The sequence below is a fragment of the Ahaetulla prasina genome, chromosome 8 (assembly GCF_028640845.1).
Source record: "Ahaetulla prasina isolate Xishuangbanna chromosome 8, ASM2864084v1, whole genome shotgun sequence".
NCBI lineage: Eukaryota > Metazoa > Chordata > Lepidosauria > Squamata > Colubridae > Ahaetulla > Ahaetulla prasina.
Genome location: NC_080546.1, coordinates 806,655 through 821,829, shown reverse-complemented (window position 1 = coordinate 821,829; position 15,175 = coordinate 806,655). Strand labels below are relative to the sequence as shown.

The 15,175-nt window shown below is 53.4% G+C and overlaps 1 protein-coding gene across 7 annotated transcripts in view; it reads right to left on the bottom strand.

The window, feature by feature from the left end:
* The window catches only part of EXOC6B (exocyst complex component 6B), a 164,915-nt gene that overhangs the window by 126,514 nt on the left and 23,226 nt on the right, over positions 1-15,175 (bottom strand). For all 7 annotated transcript variants that reach the window (XR_009156410.1, XM_058193846.1, XM_058193848.1 and 4 more), the window contains 4 exons: positions 12,825-12,872; positions 11,141-11,231; positions 11,008-11,053; positions 9,852-10,056 (listed from right to left, as the gene is read on the bottom strand). Coding sequence is in view for 6 of the 7 variants with exons in the window: in XM_058193846.1 (XP_058049829.1) it covers positions 9,852-10,056; positions 11,008-11,053; positions 11,141-11,231; positions 12,825-12,872 (390 nt within the window). In the remaining variant the exon portion in view is untranslated. The remainder of the gene's footprint in view (positions 1-9,851; positions 10,057-11,007; positions 11,054-11,140; positions 11,232-12,824; positions 12,873-15,175) is intronic.

Here is a 15,175-nt window from a genome sequence, read left to right as displayed (position 1 = left end):
CCTAGTTGGGTAATGAAACATCTGCAACAAAACAACCAAGCTGTTGGGAAACACCCGGCCAGGCAGGGAGGAGGGATCAAGCGAGGAATTAGTCTATAATCGTTGCACAGCCACAAGAGATCCAGGACTGACCTCCCCTCCAAGCTCCACGGAACCTTATCTATCTGTTCCTAAAGCCTGGGAAGATTCTTGTATTATAGGCAGAACACAATAAAGTAGTCAGCTTGGACTCCACACATGTGGAAGTGGCCCCTTGCGCCCAACACAAGTTCAGAGAGCATCCAAGGCCCCACAGATCAACCCTGAGCTACAAACAGTCTTGTCTCTTCAATCCATTCAAGCCCCGCCCAACCAGTCAGAAGCAGAGCTGCCATCCGTCGCAAGACTCCTGTTCAGCCACCCCCCTCGCTCAGCCTGGGACAGCAGAGCCACCGGAGGCTGAAAAGCAGCTCCCTCCTTAGCCACCGGAAGCGGCTCGCAGACTCTGTCACCTGAGCCTCAGGGTCGACAACAGCACAAATAAATGGCGGATATCAATGGGACAGCGTTCCGTGCACCTTTGGCGTTGAGTCATGCCGGCCACATGACCACGGAGACGTCTTCGGACAGCGCTGGCTCTTCAGATTTGAAACGGAGATGAGCACCGCCCCTAGAGTCGGCAACGACTAGCACGTATGTGCGAGGGGAACCTTTACCTTTACCTATCAATGGGAACATCATGTTTCACAGTTCCCGAGGGAGGGAGGGAGTGGAGAGAGTGGAGAGAGAGAGAGAGAGAGATCTCCAGGGTAACAACTGTTCAGTTAATGACCATTCAAAGTTACAACAGCACTGAACAAAGGGACTGATGACCATTGCAGCATCCCCAGGATCATGTGAACCAAAATTCAGACATTTGATTCGTATTTATCCTGTGCCTGTGAACTGCCCTGAGTCCTACGGGAGATGGTGCGGTATAAAAGTATGATTAATAAAAATAAATAAATAAATTTATGACGGTTACTGCATCCCAGGGTCACACGATCATATGACTGGCAAAGCAATGGGGAAGCCAGGTTCACTCAACAACTATGATAAGAAAGGTCATAAAATGAGACACTCTCTCTCAGCAACATAAATTTTGGGCTCAACTGTGATCGTAAGTCAAGGACTACCGGAACCTTCTGTGCACCGGGACGTCCTGGAGGAACCAGCGCCCAACGCGGTTGGCTCATCCCGCTCGGGATCTCAGGGCAGAGGTCCTCTTTGGGGGAATCAAGGGGGCCCTTCTCTCGGCCAGCCCCCCTCAGCACGTGGGCTCCGCAGGAACGCCAAGGGAGCTCGGGAAAGGTCCCCGGCCTCATAGCTGCCCCTCGGAGGGGAGCGAAAGGCAAGGCCTGGGTGTCGGGCGAATGGGCCAATCCCCCCGCTGGGCTGCTTTCTCCTTTCTTCAGGGCATCCCAGAGCAAAGTCGGGGGGGCCCATCCAGTCTCCCAGCCCCAAAGTCCTTTTCTAAGACCTCAAATGTCTATAGAGATTCTCAGCCATCCAGGTCGTGTTTGTCAATTAGACTCTCTTTTCCTTGAAAACTTTTCACTTCTCATCCAGGAAGCATCCTTAGTTCTGACTGAACGGTGGGGAATTCATGAGCCAGTGGCTCCTGTGGGAGAAACAATCTGGCTGAGGGTCAGAGAGGCCCAACCTCTTACCTGCCCTTTTCCTCCATTGGGGGGTTGCCCCTCCCCTCGGGGAACTTGGGCTGAGCTGCCAGGGATTGAACGGAAGGGATCAGACTTGGCTTACTGCCAGTTGAGTTCCTCCTTAAAGCAGGGGTGCCAACCTTGTAGACTTCAACTCCTGGAACTCCCCAGCCAGCCATGGACAGCGGACTTCAAACTTGGCAACGTTATGTCAAACCACACTTGGCCAATATAGAATTCTACTCTACCCTACCCTACCCTACTCTATTCCCAAAATTGCTCAGCCAGCTATGGACAGGGGACTTCAAACAACTTGGCAATTTTAAGACCTGTGGACTTCAACTCCCAGAATTCCCCAGCCAGCCGGCCATGCCAACCACAGAAACCAACCATGAGTGCTTTGCAGAACAAAACTATTTATGGCAAGTCCTGAGGCTGCTTCTGACTTCCACTGCTGAGCTCTTTCCTCTCTCCCCCCCCCCGCCCATTTCAAAGGAGGCTGCACAAAAGACCCCTACTCAGCCTCTCACCCAGGACTGGGCAACTTCCAATGGCTTAAAGACTGTCCTGGGTTTGCCCCCCTCCTCCCCCAAGAGTGAAAGAGAGGCCAGGCTCCAATGAGGAATGGGGGGGGGGAGGGGCCGGTGCAAGCCAAGGAGGGCGTCCTCTCTTTGACTTGCTCACCCAGGAGGGTCTTGGGGAGGGGAAGGCACCCCCCCCTTCTTTGCAGCCCCTCCCCAGAGCTTAAACCCTGATTTGAGGGAAGGGGGATTATGAAATCCGGAGGAGGGCCGGAGAACGCATGACTGCAAAGAGACAAGCGAAGGGGGTGAAGAAGCCACAATCGCAGGCCCCTCGTGGCTGCTGCCAAAAAGCTGACAAACAATAAGACGAGGATGCTGTCTGCACGAACAGTTAAATCTAATTTTCTATAAAGTACACAGACGGAGGGAAAAGGCTCCAACCGCTTCCATCTGCATTACAGATTACACAAGGTTTGAAAATCATCGGCTTGCGGGTAATTAAAAACAGGGCCCAAATGGCACAGTGAAGCACCGTTCCAGGCCACTGAGAGGGCAGCCATCAGCATCTGGAATGCGCACGCCCTGCGCTGCAGAGGTTCGTCCCGCCCGCCACACTCCCGAGCGAGCGAGGGCTGGGGGGAAAGGCGCAAAGCTCTCTTGCACACATGGCGCTGGAGGGGAGGGGGAGAGGCTGGGGACCCCCAAGATGAGTCCGGCAGCCATAGCCGTGCCCGGGGCCACCAGACAGAGCTGTTGTGCCTGCGCCCCCCGAGCCGGGGCCCCTGCCAGAAAGTGACTCGGAAAGTGAGGGGGAACGGCAATCAGGACTTACCTCTGGAGCACCGGCTTCCCTGGCTCAGCTACAGGAGCCAGAGGCAGGCCAGGTGGAGGAGATAACGAGGCCTCCGTCCCCTGACTCTTTCCCCGCCCAGGCCACGCCTCCAGAACCGGCTGATGGCAATCAGGCCTGGCTGAACCCTAGGTTTCATAGGCAGGAGAGGCGGGAACAACAGAAGCAAGGGTAGGGCAGGCCTAGGAAGTGCTGAGTCATGGAACCACACCCCACAGGATATAAAAGCAGCAAGGGCTGCTATACCCCTTCGTGGCAAGCAAATCAACTGCTTAACTAAGAACTGAAGTACTGTTTGTTCCTGGTTGACTCATCGGCATCAAGAGAGAAACAGAGACACTTGGCAGACGCTTGCTAGTTTGCTGCCAGAAGCTGATAGTTGCCGGCTAATTAAGTCATCGCTCAGACTGAGGCGAGGGGGACAGAACAAGAGCTCTTGTCACCCAGATCAGGGGTCTCCAACCTGGGCAACTTTAAGACCTCTGGACTTCTACTCCCAGAATTCCCCAGCCAGCACAGCCATGTCCAACACTCCTGCTCTAGAGCATCAATTGAGGGAAAGTGAAAGGAGCACTATTTTTTCCAAAATAAAACTGGAGTCCTAACTCACCAACTCTGGCCACTGGTCAGCACTGGCTAGCCCGATGTGGCAATGCAAAGGGGCGAAGCAGAGGGACCTTGGATCGACTGCATCAGGAACACGGACATGGAAAACTGCACATTCAGTTGAAGAAGACAACAGGGGAGAATCTTTTAAATAAGGGGTCTCTGGTGCTCTCTGAGCTGGTGAGTTTCTTGCAGACATTTCATTACCCAACTAGATAACACCATCAGTGCTGGAAGGGAGTGGAGTTGGTGGGGAGGCGTAGGAGTAGGGGGGAAGAGAAGGAGAGGGAGAGGAGGAGGAGGAAGAAAGGAGAAAGACTGTGGGATCCTTGGTACCCTCTGAGCCCAATTGTTTTCTTGCAGACATTTCATTACCCAAATAGATAACACCATCAGTGGTACGGTAGAAGGGAGAAGGATTTGCTCTTAGTTTCTTTCTAACATTCCTCCTAATTAGACTACTCAGGACAAGGATCAGTATCAATGGGATGGGTGGAGAGAAGGAGAGACGGACTTTGTTCGGGGAGCTTTTCCTGAGCAAACCCCCTCCTCCCTTCTAGTACCCTGATGATGTTCCCTAGTTTGGGCCACGAAACATCTATAAGGAAACCACCCCAAGGACCCCACGGTTCAACCCTGAGTCACAGAGGTTCCTTTCTACTGGAATCTTTTAGCTGTCGAGAGCGTCTTGAGGAGTCAAAGCAAACCAAGTTTGGGAGCTACTCTGAGGAATGACGAAGGAAACTAGGAAAGTTGTGCTCCTCAGCATACAGGGAACAAGCACAGGCCGTTTAAAAGGGAAAAGAAGGGAGGAAAAGGGGATGGCTAGGACGGCGGGTGGGTGTCTCTAGGAAGAGGAAGTGCTCGTCCTTTAGGGGGAAGAAATGTTGCCTTTGTCCTTTGGAGAAATGTCACACCAAACATGACAAAAAGCAAGACTGCAAATTCAAGTGCATCATGGCAGAAACATAACAGAACTGGAAGGGGCCTCAGAGGTCTTCTAGTCCAACCCTCTGCTCAATCCCATTCCGGACTAATGGCTGCCCAATCTCTCCTTGGACGCCTGTTAAAAGCCTTAAAAGCCTTGAGCCCAAAGGCCGAGCCCAGGCCACCCTGTTTGGCTGAGCAAACCCATCAATGCGCCTCAGACCCTCTGGGGTCCCTCACTGCTATTTTTTTAAATGTTTTATTTCTAAGTTACATTCCAACAACTAAGGTAGAAATAACTACCTTTTGAGAAGTGTTTTGCAGGCTCACGTACCGGGTCCCAGAGGAAAATCAGTTGCCGGACTGCGAGAAGGGCAGCAGATACATGAAAGGAATAAATGTTATTTCAACAAGACATGAAGAACGGGAGTCGCAGTGGGGCGTGAAATGGCCTTTTCCCCACCCTCCCTCCCTCTCTCCCCGCCCCATTCTCCTTCTGTGCAGCCGACAGAGAGTCAGCAAAGGCCGCCTAACCCTCTGTCAGCCCTCAACGGCTGCCAACAGCAGCAGGAACAAGGTCCCCATCACGAGGTGGGCAGCCGTGGAGCGTTTCTGCAGGAAAAGTTCCATCCAGAACAGGAGAAACTGTCTTTCTCCTCATCCTAGCCAAATTCCTCTGGAGGGCCTGCAGAACATCACTCTCCTTTTTCCCCCCCTGTCCGGATCAAGCAAGATTTCCATTTTTTTTCCTGACACAGATGAGACCGCTAAAAAGTAAAGACCCTTGAAAACTCTTGGCCCAAAGCAGTTGGGGATAAACAGAGCCTGTACGGTTCAGCCATCAAGCTAACCGAGTGGTAGCCATTCAGCAGGCCCTGTTTCCCAGCTCCCGTGCAACTGCCTGCAGCTGACTTGAGAAGCTGATTCACGGAGAGATGGGAAAACGGGACCTCTGGCCTGGGCAGGGCACCTTGCAGGTGACGGCACCCCTGGCCGATTTGCCAAGACCAACCCAAAGTATCAGAGCAACCAACCAGCCCCACAGAGCTTTAACGTGGCATTCTCAGTCCTAGCATTTGGAAACCACCATGTTTTGGGTCAGGACAGCTCAGGACAAGAGCAGCCCACCTGCTGAGATCTGGAGGGCCACAGTGGGGGTCTCGGAAGACGTTTAGACGTGAAGAAGGGCTCAAAAGCCTGAATTACAATATCCAAGGACAGAATTTGGACCCTCTTCCCCAGAGCGTCATTCAAAGACCCAGAAAGGCTCCCCTAAGAAGCAGGAGGAATTTCCTGAGCAGCAAAGCAAGCAGGGAAGACAGGAGGGAAGAGGGGAACCACGGGCAGCTGGGGGGGGCAGGGGGGGGCAGCAAAGGGGACCCTGGCGTTTCTGTGGCCTCTTCCGCTCTGGAAGGACAGGCAGATTTCTTTTCGCTGCTCCCAGCAAAGATTAATTTTTACTTTCCAGTTTATCCTCTATTTAAAGACCCTGAATGAACCCCCATAAACATCAGAAAGGAAGCTCGCCTCCTTGCTCTTCCCTTTCATACCCATCAAGGAAAAGCCTGGAAGAAGAGCCAACAGAAAGAAAAGGAAAGACAAAGGTCAGCTGGGCACAGCTAATCAACTCAAGAGCCATCCAGGGAAGAGAAGGCCCAAGGGGGCTTCAGGGGAGAAGGGCCTGCCTACACCCAGCCTTCTCTTGGCAAGGAAAGGATTAGAGAGTCCTGCTTTTTATTACCTGCTTGCTCAAAAGGGGGGGGGGCAAGTCAGGAATCCCCCACCTCTGACCTAGCCGCAAAGAGCCCTAATGAACACAGTCCGTGGCCCAAGGCAACCCCCCCCCACCCTCCATTGATAAAAGGGAAAGAGGGGGCACCTGACAAAAGAGTGGCGACGGGGGGGGGGGGTCAAAAGCAGAGGAAATAAGATTCGCTTATAGCAGCCAAGCCCAGAATTGTTGGGGGAAGGAAGGAAGGAAGGAAGGAAGGAAGGAAGGAAGGAAGGAAGGAAGGAAGGAAGGAAGGACGCCTTGGCCCATGCTGCACTGCTCCAAGAGGAAGCCAAAGAACAGCACTGGGGACCTCCGTTCGCTTGGGCTGCTCCTGACTGCGATGGGTGCTTAGAGGCTTGTTCAGCCAATTCCTCAGTGGCCCAAATGGCTGATGGGAGACCCCAGAAGGCAAAGAGGGAGGGATGGGCGAACAGCCTGAGCTGGACCTGGGCCGCTGCCTTTGCTGTGAATAGAGATGCTCCCGGCCGGCCAGCCGGGCACCAGCAGGCAAGCGAAAGCCGGCAGCGCTTTCCAGGACGGCAGCCTCTCCAGAAAGAGGCTCTCCGGCGTTGCCAACAGCCCAGCATTTCTGTCCACAATCCAGGCTTCTTAACTGCTCACATCAGGTAGATCTGGATGGTTTTAATGAAGCCGAGTTTCAACCCGAGGCGTCCAAGTGCCCCCCCCATCCTTTATTGGTTTAGAGGGAGCTTAAGGACCACCAGGGCTGCCGCTGACAGGGAGGGCCGGTGGGATCCGGAGGACGCCCCGCCCGGCCTCTGGGCAGGAGGCGGCTGCCACTTCTTCCTCCGTGCACTGCAGCCTGGTGTAAGTGTCCCCTGGGACACCCTCCATGCGACTGAACGCAGCCCACTTACACGGTGGGAGGGAAGCTCTTTCCAAGGAACACACACATGCGCGTCCACACGCCATGCAGACCCAGAGCCTCAAAGGCAGCTCCATCTTCTCCTGTGGATTCCACTGGGCGCCTTCCCCAGTTCTGCAGGCTTAAAGGGGACTGCTCCCCAAATATTCTCCCCTTCCCCTCCTCCTGACCCACATCCCTATATTCGCGCTCTAGCACAGGGATCCCCAACCAGGCGGGGGGGGCTGGGGGAGGGAGGAAATGGCGCTCACGCGTGCAGCTCCGTTGACATGATCAGCGGGCACTCACGCACACACGTGAAGCTCCATTGGTGCGAGCAGCGCCCCCTCGCCCACCGCTTGCGTGGAGCCCTTGTGAAGGGGCCTTGCCCCAGGCAGGGTTGGGGAGCCCTGTGGCCGGAGCCACTGTGGCTGGAGCTGCCCAGAGAGAAGCCTCGTCCTCTCCTGAAGAGGGAAGCCATTCAAGGCAGCAGCCGACCGACTCCCCTCCGTTTAAGACCACCGTCCTTCTCCCCCCTCCCCCACGGGTGAAATCGAAAAATTTTCCCTACCGGTTATGTGGGCGTGGCTTAATTGGTGGGTGTGGCTTGGTGGTCAGATGACTGGCTGGGCGTGGCCAATAACAATAAATAATAAAAATAATAAACAAAGTATACAAAACAATAAGAGGTACCAAAATCCAGCTTTCACACTTTACACACACACAACACAACACAACATAACTGACTCACACACAGTGTAAAAGCAGCTGCACTTCACACTTCACACAGCCACAAAAAACTAAAAAACCAACTTTCACACTTTACACACACACACACACACACACAAAATACCAGCTTTGTGAGATTTTGTGTGTTTGTGTAGTTAGAGTGAAACACTACAGAAACACACCAAATCTCAGAAAGCTGCACAAATATTTTATTTTATTATTTTATTTTATTTTATTTTATTGTGGACTTCAATTCCCAGAGTTCCTCAGCCAGCAAAGCCAGCCAGCATTAGTTGATCACTGAGGAAATAGATTAGCTAAGCAATTGATTCTGTCTGGGCTGAAAGTGAAACTGCTTTCGGGCTGGGAAAAAAGCCATGCGTTCATCAGTAATCAGGTAAGTGCCTTAGAATCTCTACTCTTACTTGTAGAAAACATGTTTTCTACAAGTAAGAGTACAAGTAAGGTTCTGCTGATGAGGAACTCAGGTGAGATCGCTAGAGGAGACTTTAAAAAAAAATTTTTTTTAAGTTTAAAGGCTCTGCCGATCTCAGCTGAGGGGCGGGATCCTCAAAGGCTTTTTTTTACTTTTAAAGGCTGTTTTTGCTGAAGAAAAAAAGGCTTTTAAAAGTAAAAAAAAAACCCTCTGCTGATGGTGCGGCTCAGCAGAGGCATGGGCGGGGCCAGGGATTTTTGCTACCGGTCCTCCGAACCAGCAGCCATCATTGCTACCTGATTGCATGATCCGGTCTGAACTGGGAGCATTTCACCCCTGCCCTCTCCCCACTTTAACAGACCACGCTTGGCCCTTCTCAGCCTTCTCTGCCAGCTGGCAAGCCGGGTGCGGAGAGAGGCAACCTTCCTGCCCTGAGCCCAGAGCATCTCCCATCCAACCAGCAGTCCAATTTTTCTTCCCTCTCCCAGGCAAAGCCCACAAGGGACCCGTCCACAACTCCAGGGGAAGCCTTCCAGGAGAGCAAAATGTCACTCCAGGTTCTCTCTTGGCTGTCATCTAAATGCCACTCTGCTGACAGCAACGGAAGCTGGTTATCTTCTAAAGGCAGGAGCCAGAGTCCCCCAAGATACTAAACCTGGTTACGCAAGTAACCCATTTCCCGAGAATACAGAAGAGAAGGCAGAAGGCACGAAGCCGAGCAAGGATATGGAAGAAGCCTAAATGAGCTGCAAGACTAGGACAGCATGGAGGGCTACGGTGAGCAGTGTCCCTAGTCGTCTTTTTTCTTATCTCATTCTTCGCCTTGCTGCTTCTGGCGCATTTTCTGTACGTTACGTGACTGTTTTTACCAAGAACGGGAATCGAGTGATGAGAACATAATGAAAAATTACTAAACCAAGTTGACTGTTCTGCTGTCACCAGCAGCACCAAAGAAAAGCTTTCGCATGGCAGCCTCCTGAGACGGGGGCCCTGTTGTGATAGGAGCCAGAAATGAAAACTGCTCCACTTTTAGTTCCTGACGCTTTTATCGCTTAGGATTGCAAGCTGCCCAGAGTTACCTTGAGGTCAGATGGGCAGCCTATACATTTTATAAACAAATAAACAAATCACGTTCCAGAAAGAGAACCCAGACCCGTGTTTCCCAGCGTTCAAGGCTATGAGGGTGTCCTCCCAGCCCCAGAGGGAGAACCCTGAGGCCATCCAGCCCAGCCACCAGCATCCCACCGTGGCTGGCCAGGGGCATCTGAGCAAGGCCCAAGACACGGACAGGCAGGCCAGGTCCTCTCGCTGGCATCCCCAACCCCTGATACTTAAGGCAGGCTGCCTGAGAACTCCCGCGGGGGGTGCTGCACGGGGAAAGGCCTGGGACCCAGAGGGTTCCGAGCGAAGGTCCCGGCTGACACGAGATGCTCCGGCCTCTCCCCCCGCCTGGCTGCTCACCTGCTTCATGGCCGTCTCCCCAATCTTGTCCGAGTGTTTGCGGATGCTCTCCAGGAAGTCTTTGAGGTCAGACATGGAGACGTCCTTGATTTCCTCGCGCAATTTCGGAATGTTCTCCACCATGACCTTGCAGAAGTGGTAATGGCTGACTTGGGGCAGGCACATCCGCTCCAGGTGCTCCAAGGTCTTCAGGGCGGGATAATGCCTGGAAGGAAGGAAGGAAGGAGATGTTGAATGCAACATTTCTGTTGTTAAGTGAGCTTCGCCCTATTTCACAGCCTTTCTTGCCACAGTTGTTAAAGTCAACCTCCCTGGTTAAGTTAGTAACAGAATTGTAAAATGAATCTGGCTTCCGCATGGATTTTGCTAGGCAGGAGGTCTCAAAAGGATATCGCATGACCTTCACTGCAACCGTCATAAATATGAACCTGTTGCCAAGCATCTGAACTCTGATCATGTGACCACGGGGATGCTGCAATGGTCATAAGTGCTGTAAAAACCGGTCGTAAGTTACTTTTTTCAGTGCCATTGCAACTTCAAATGGTCACCAACGAACTGTTGGAAGTCAAGGACTACATGCATAAAGGAGTGTGTCTCGCCCCCCCCCCTCCTCTTGCGTATTAAGGGGTGGCCACTCCTTAGAATCAAAGGAACAGGAGGCAGGGAGAAAGGAGGGAATATGACAGAGAGATAGAGAAAGAGCTGCATTTCTCCGACAGATCAGAAAGGTAAAAATGGGTGCAAAACTATACAGCAATAAAAGCTGCAATCCAGAAAGTATCTCCAAAAGGAGAAGAAGGGATGGACGCCCAGAAAAGGCCAGATAAGTCAGTTGAGAGAGGGGGCAGAGCAGACCCACGGAAACGATCGCCAGGGATGGCTGTGAAGCCCAGGGAGCCCCAAAGGTTCTACAGCCCTTTCTAAGGCATTTTACAGAGTCAGAGTCAGCCTCTTTCCCCCCCAACAATCTGGGTCCTCATTTCACCCACCTCGGAAGAACGGCAGGCTGAGTCAACCTGGAGCCGGTCAGGTTCAAACTCCTGGCAGTGGGCAGTTAGCCCTGCAGTGCTGCATTCTAGCCCCTGCTATGCAGGGGCTCCACGGTTAATCTAGCCCAGCCTCCAGAACCTTCCTTGGACCCCTCAGGAACGCCTACCTTTTGGACTTCATCTGCTCCCTTAACTTGCTCTCCATCTCCAGGACTAGCAGAAGAAACGGAAACACAAAAGAGAGGTCAGGAAGAGGAGGGCGTAACCAGGCGCCCCCGTCCTCCAATGCAGGTCTCTCACCAGGAAGGCACTGGCTGAGTTTATCCACCGTGGCAGAGATGTTCCACTGCTGCAGCCGGCATTGCCTCAGCTCCTCCATGGCGCCCACCAGCTGCAAGACAGACAAGAGGGGCTTCATCGTTGCCGGCAGCCTCGGTGTCAACCCTGGTTGGCTTGGACATGGTCGCTGCGGACACCTCCCCCCCCCCCGCAATCTTCCCTGAGTCTTCCTGATGCCTGGGTAGACCAAAGTTGAGACCGGGATTGCCAACCCTGGACAAAGGAATCTATTACTTGGAACTCTGAGCCTCGGCTCCCCTTCCCCAGATCTGGAGAGGGGCTGGCTGAGAGCCCAAAGCGAGCGCAGGGACCAACTGCGGACACAGGCCACTCCACCAGCTGCCCAGGCAGGCCAAAGGGGCAAGGAACCGGATGGGCCAGGACTCAGCTGCTCAGGCCCAGGCACTTGGGTCTGCTGGACGGAAAACATTCAAGGGAGCCAAGGACAGACTGGACGGGAGGTTTCCCATCGAGCATTTCAGGCCCCTTCCAGCCCTCTGATTCTATGCTCCTCTTTACAGCTCTGCCAACACGGGTGCAGCTTTGCCAAGGACGAAAGGCTTGAAAACCTTCCTCCGTGGCAGCTTCGTTTCAGGTCTGGGGGCCGAGCTGGGACTGAGGCCAAAGAGAGGCAGCCCAGAGCCCTCCGAGGGGGGAGCAGAAAAGCCTCCAAGGTGGGACGGGGATTGACTAAGAGCAGGACTTGGCAATACCTTTCAGGGAAAAAAGCAGGTTACAACGAGGACACATCCATGCCAAGCCAGAAAAATAAATTCAATTTGTGAACTGTTAGTGGAATAAAATACAGACAGTCCTCTACTTATGACCACCCATTCAGCGACTGCTCGAAACTATGCTGCTGAACTAAGAGACTTAATGACCTATGCCCAAAATTGCTGCCGTTGCAGTGCCCCCACGGCGACGTGGTTAAAATTCAGGCCCATCCGCACTTAGGACGGCAGGGGTCCTTCAACTCCCCTCCCCCCCAGCCTGTCCTTTGAGGCGCTCCACCCAGTGGCCCTCAGCAGTGGCAGGACTGGGGCTGGGGGCCCAGGGCTCTTGGCAACACCACAGGCCTTCAAGCAGCCCCAACGCCACTCGTGCCAGTGAGAAATACCGCCTCCAGCCCCCACTAGTGACCCTGTTGCCCCCGGCGCCACTGACGTTTCCCTCTGCTGCTGCTGGTCCTGGCTCTTCCGCCTATGAGGGGCTGCTGGCCGCAGTGGGCCTTCTTCCCAACATCCTTTGCATCATTCTCCAAACCGAGCGCCTTGTTCTCACGGAGCTTCGGAAGCCCCCTGAGGTCTTCGTAAGCATTGTGAGAAGGGAAGGCCAGCAGTCCTCCATGGAGCGTGCCTGTCCTCGTGAGACCGAAGGAAGATCTCAGGGGCTGACAGGACAAGCCATGTGGAGAAGGAATGGCACGAGCAGCCTCAGGAGCAGGCCTGGCATGGCTAGCAGCTGCCTGGCAAACTGAGGGCAGGCTGGGCAGGCCTTCTGCAGGAGGAAAAGGGCAAATGGCAGCCGGGGTGGCTGGGCTACGGCTTCGTACTACGACAGAAATTCTGGTCTGTAATAAGCTGACGACAGCCTGTAAATAAAACTGCCGCAAAGGCTTTGAAGAGAGGAGCCGAGGCTTCCTTACTTGCTTGCTTTCCAGCTGCAGTTTCCGATTCGTATCCGTGACTTGATTCTGTAAAAGAAAATCATGGTGCTTTTAAGGGTTATTTTTAGCCCATGAAGAGAGAGAGAGAGAGACACACAGAGTTACTGGGCACACAAATTGGGTGGATGGATGATATAGATCCAAGGTGGGCAACAATGGCCCCTTGAGGGTTTGTGGACATCAACTCCCAGAATTCCTGAGCCACTTCAAGGGCTGCTTGGCCATCTTCTCAGCCCCACCAGCACTAAAGTGGAGGGTGGCCCTTGGAAACCGTCCCCTTCCCCCCCGAAGCCTCGGCTGCTGCATCCCATGAAGGGTTGCACCCCCAGTCCCTCCCTGGCCTTCCCCCAGGTGACTCATTTTATAATTTTTATTTATTTTATTTATTTAAATTTTTATACCGCCCTTCTCCCGAAGGACTCAGGGCGGTGTACAGCCAGGATAAAAAACAGTAAATATACAAAGTTAAAAATATCAATTTAAAATACCTATTCAATAGTGGCCGAATTAAAACCGTCAGATTGACCAACCTAAAATACCCCATATAAAATTACAAAAGATTAAAAAATTTAAAATTTAAAATTTAAAATTTAAAAATTTAAAAATCAGTCCAGTCCCGCTTGAACAAATAAATGAGTTTTTAATTCCGGGCGGAAGGTCCGAAGGTCAGATATTAAACGCAAACCGGGGGGAAGGTCGTTCCAGAGAGTTGGTGCTCCAACAGAGAAGGCCCTTCCTGGGGCCGCCAGCCGACACTGCTTGGCGGACGGCACTGAGGAGACCCTCTGTGAGAGCGCACGGGACGATGGGAGGCATACGGTAACAGCAGGCGGTCCCGTAAGTACCCGGGCCCTAAGCCATGGAGCGCTTTAAAGGTGGTAACCAAAACCTTGAAGCGCACCCGAAAGACCACAGGTAGCCAGTGCAGACTGCGCAGGAGCGGTGTTACCCGGGAGCAACGAGGAGCTCCCTCAATCACCCGCAGCTGCATTCTGACTAACTGTAGTCCCAGGTGCACTTCAGGGTAGCCCCATGTAGACAGCATTGCAATAATCCAGATGGGAAGTGACGAGAGCATGAGTGACCGTGCATAAGGCATCCCGGTCCAGAAAGGGACGCAACTGACGGACCAGGCGAACCTGGTAAAAGGCTCTCCTGGAGACGGCCGCCAAATGATCTGTAAACGACAGCCGTCCATCCAGGAGAACGCCTAAGTTGCGTACCCTCTCTGTTGGGGCCAGTGACTCGCCCCCAACAGACAGCCGCGGTTGCAGCTGACTGTACCGGGGTGCCGGCATCCACAGCCACTCCGTCTTGGATGGATTGAGTCTGAGTCTGTTTCTCCCCATCCAGACCCGTACGGCCTCCAGGCAACGAGACAGCAGTTCGACAGCTTCGTTGGGGTGGCCCGGGGTGGAAAAGTACAGCTGAGTGTCATCAGCGTACAGCTGATAACTCACCCCGAAGCCACTGATGACCTCGCACAACGGCTTCATGTAGATGTTGAACAGGAGAGGCGAGAGAATCGACCCCTGCGGCACCCCACAAGTAAGGCGCCTCGCGGTCGATCTCTGCCCCCCTGTCAACACCGTCTGCGACCGGTCAGAGAGATAGGAGGAGAACCACCGATAAACGGTGCCTCCCACTCCCAACCCCTCCAACCGGCGCAGCAGGATACCATGGTCGATGGTATCAAAAGCCGATGAAAGATCCAACAGGACCAGGGCAGAGGAACAACCCCTATCCCTGGCCCTCCAGAGGTCATCCACCAACGCGACCAAAGCTGTCTCCGTGCTGTACCCGGACCGGAAGCCGGACTGGAACGGGTCTAGATAGACGGCTTCATCCAGGTACTGGGGAAGCTGCCATGCCACCACTCTCTACAACCTTCGCCACAAAGCGAAGGTTGGAGACTGGACGGTAATTACCCAAAATAGCTGGGTCCAGGGAAGGCTTCTTGAGGAGGGGTCTCACCACCGCCTCTTTCAAGGCAGCGGGGAAAACCCCTTCCAACAAAGAAGCATTTATAATTCCCTGGAGCCAGCCTCGTGTCACCTCCTGAGTGGCCAGCACCAGCCAGGAGGGACACGGGTCCAGTAAACATGTAGTGGCATGTAACCTCCCCAGCAGCCTGTCCACGTCCTCGGGAGCCACAGAATCAAACTCATCCCAAGCAACATCAACAAGACGTGTCTCAGTCATCCCATCCGGATCATCACAATCTTGGTCCAAGCTATCCCGAAGCTGAACGATTTTATCGTATAGATAACCACTAAACTCCTCAGCACGTCCCTGCAAGGGGTCATCCCGTCCCCCCTGATGTAAAAGGG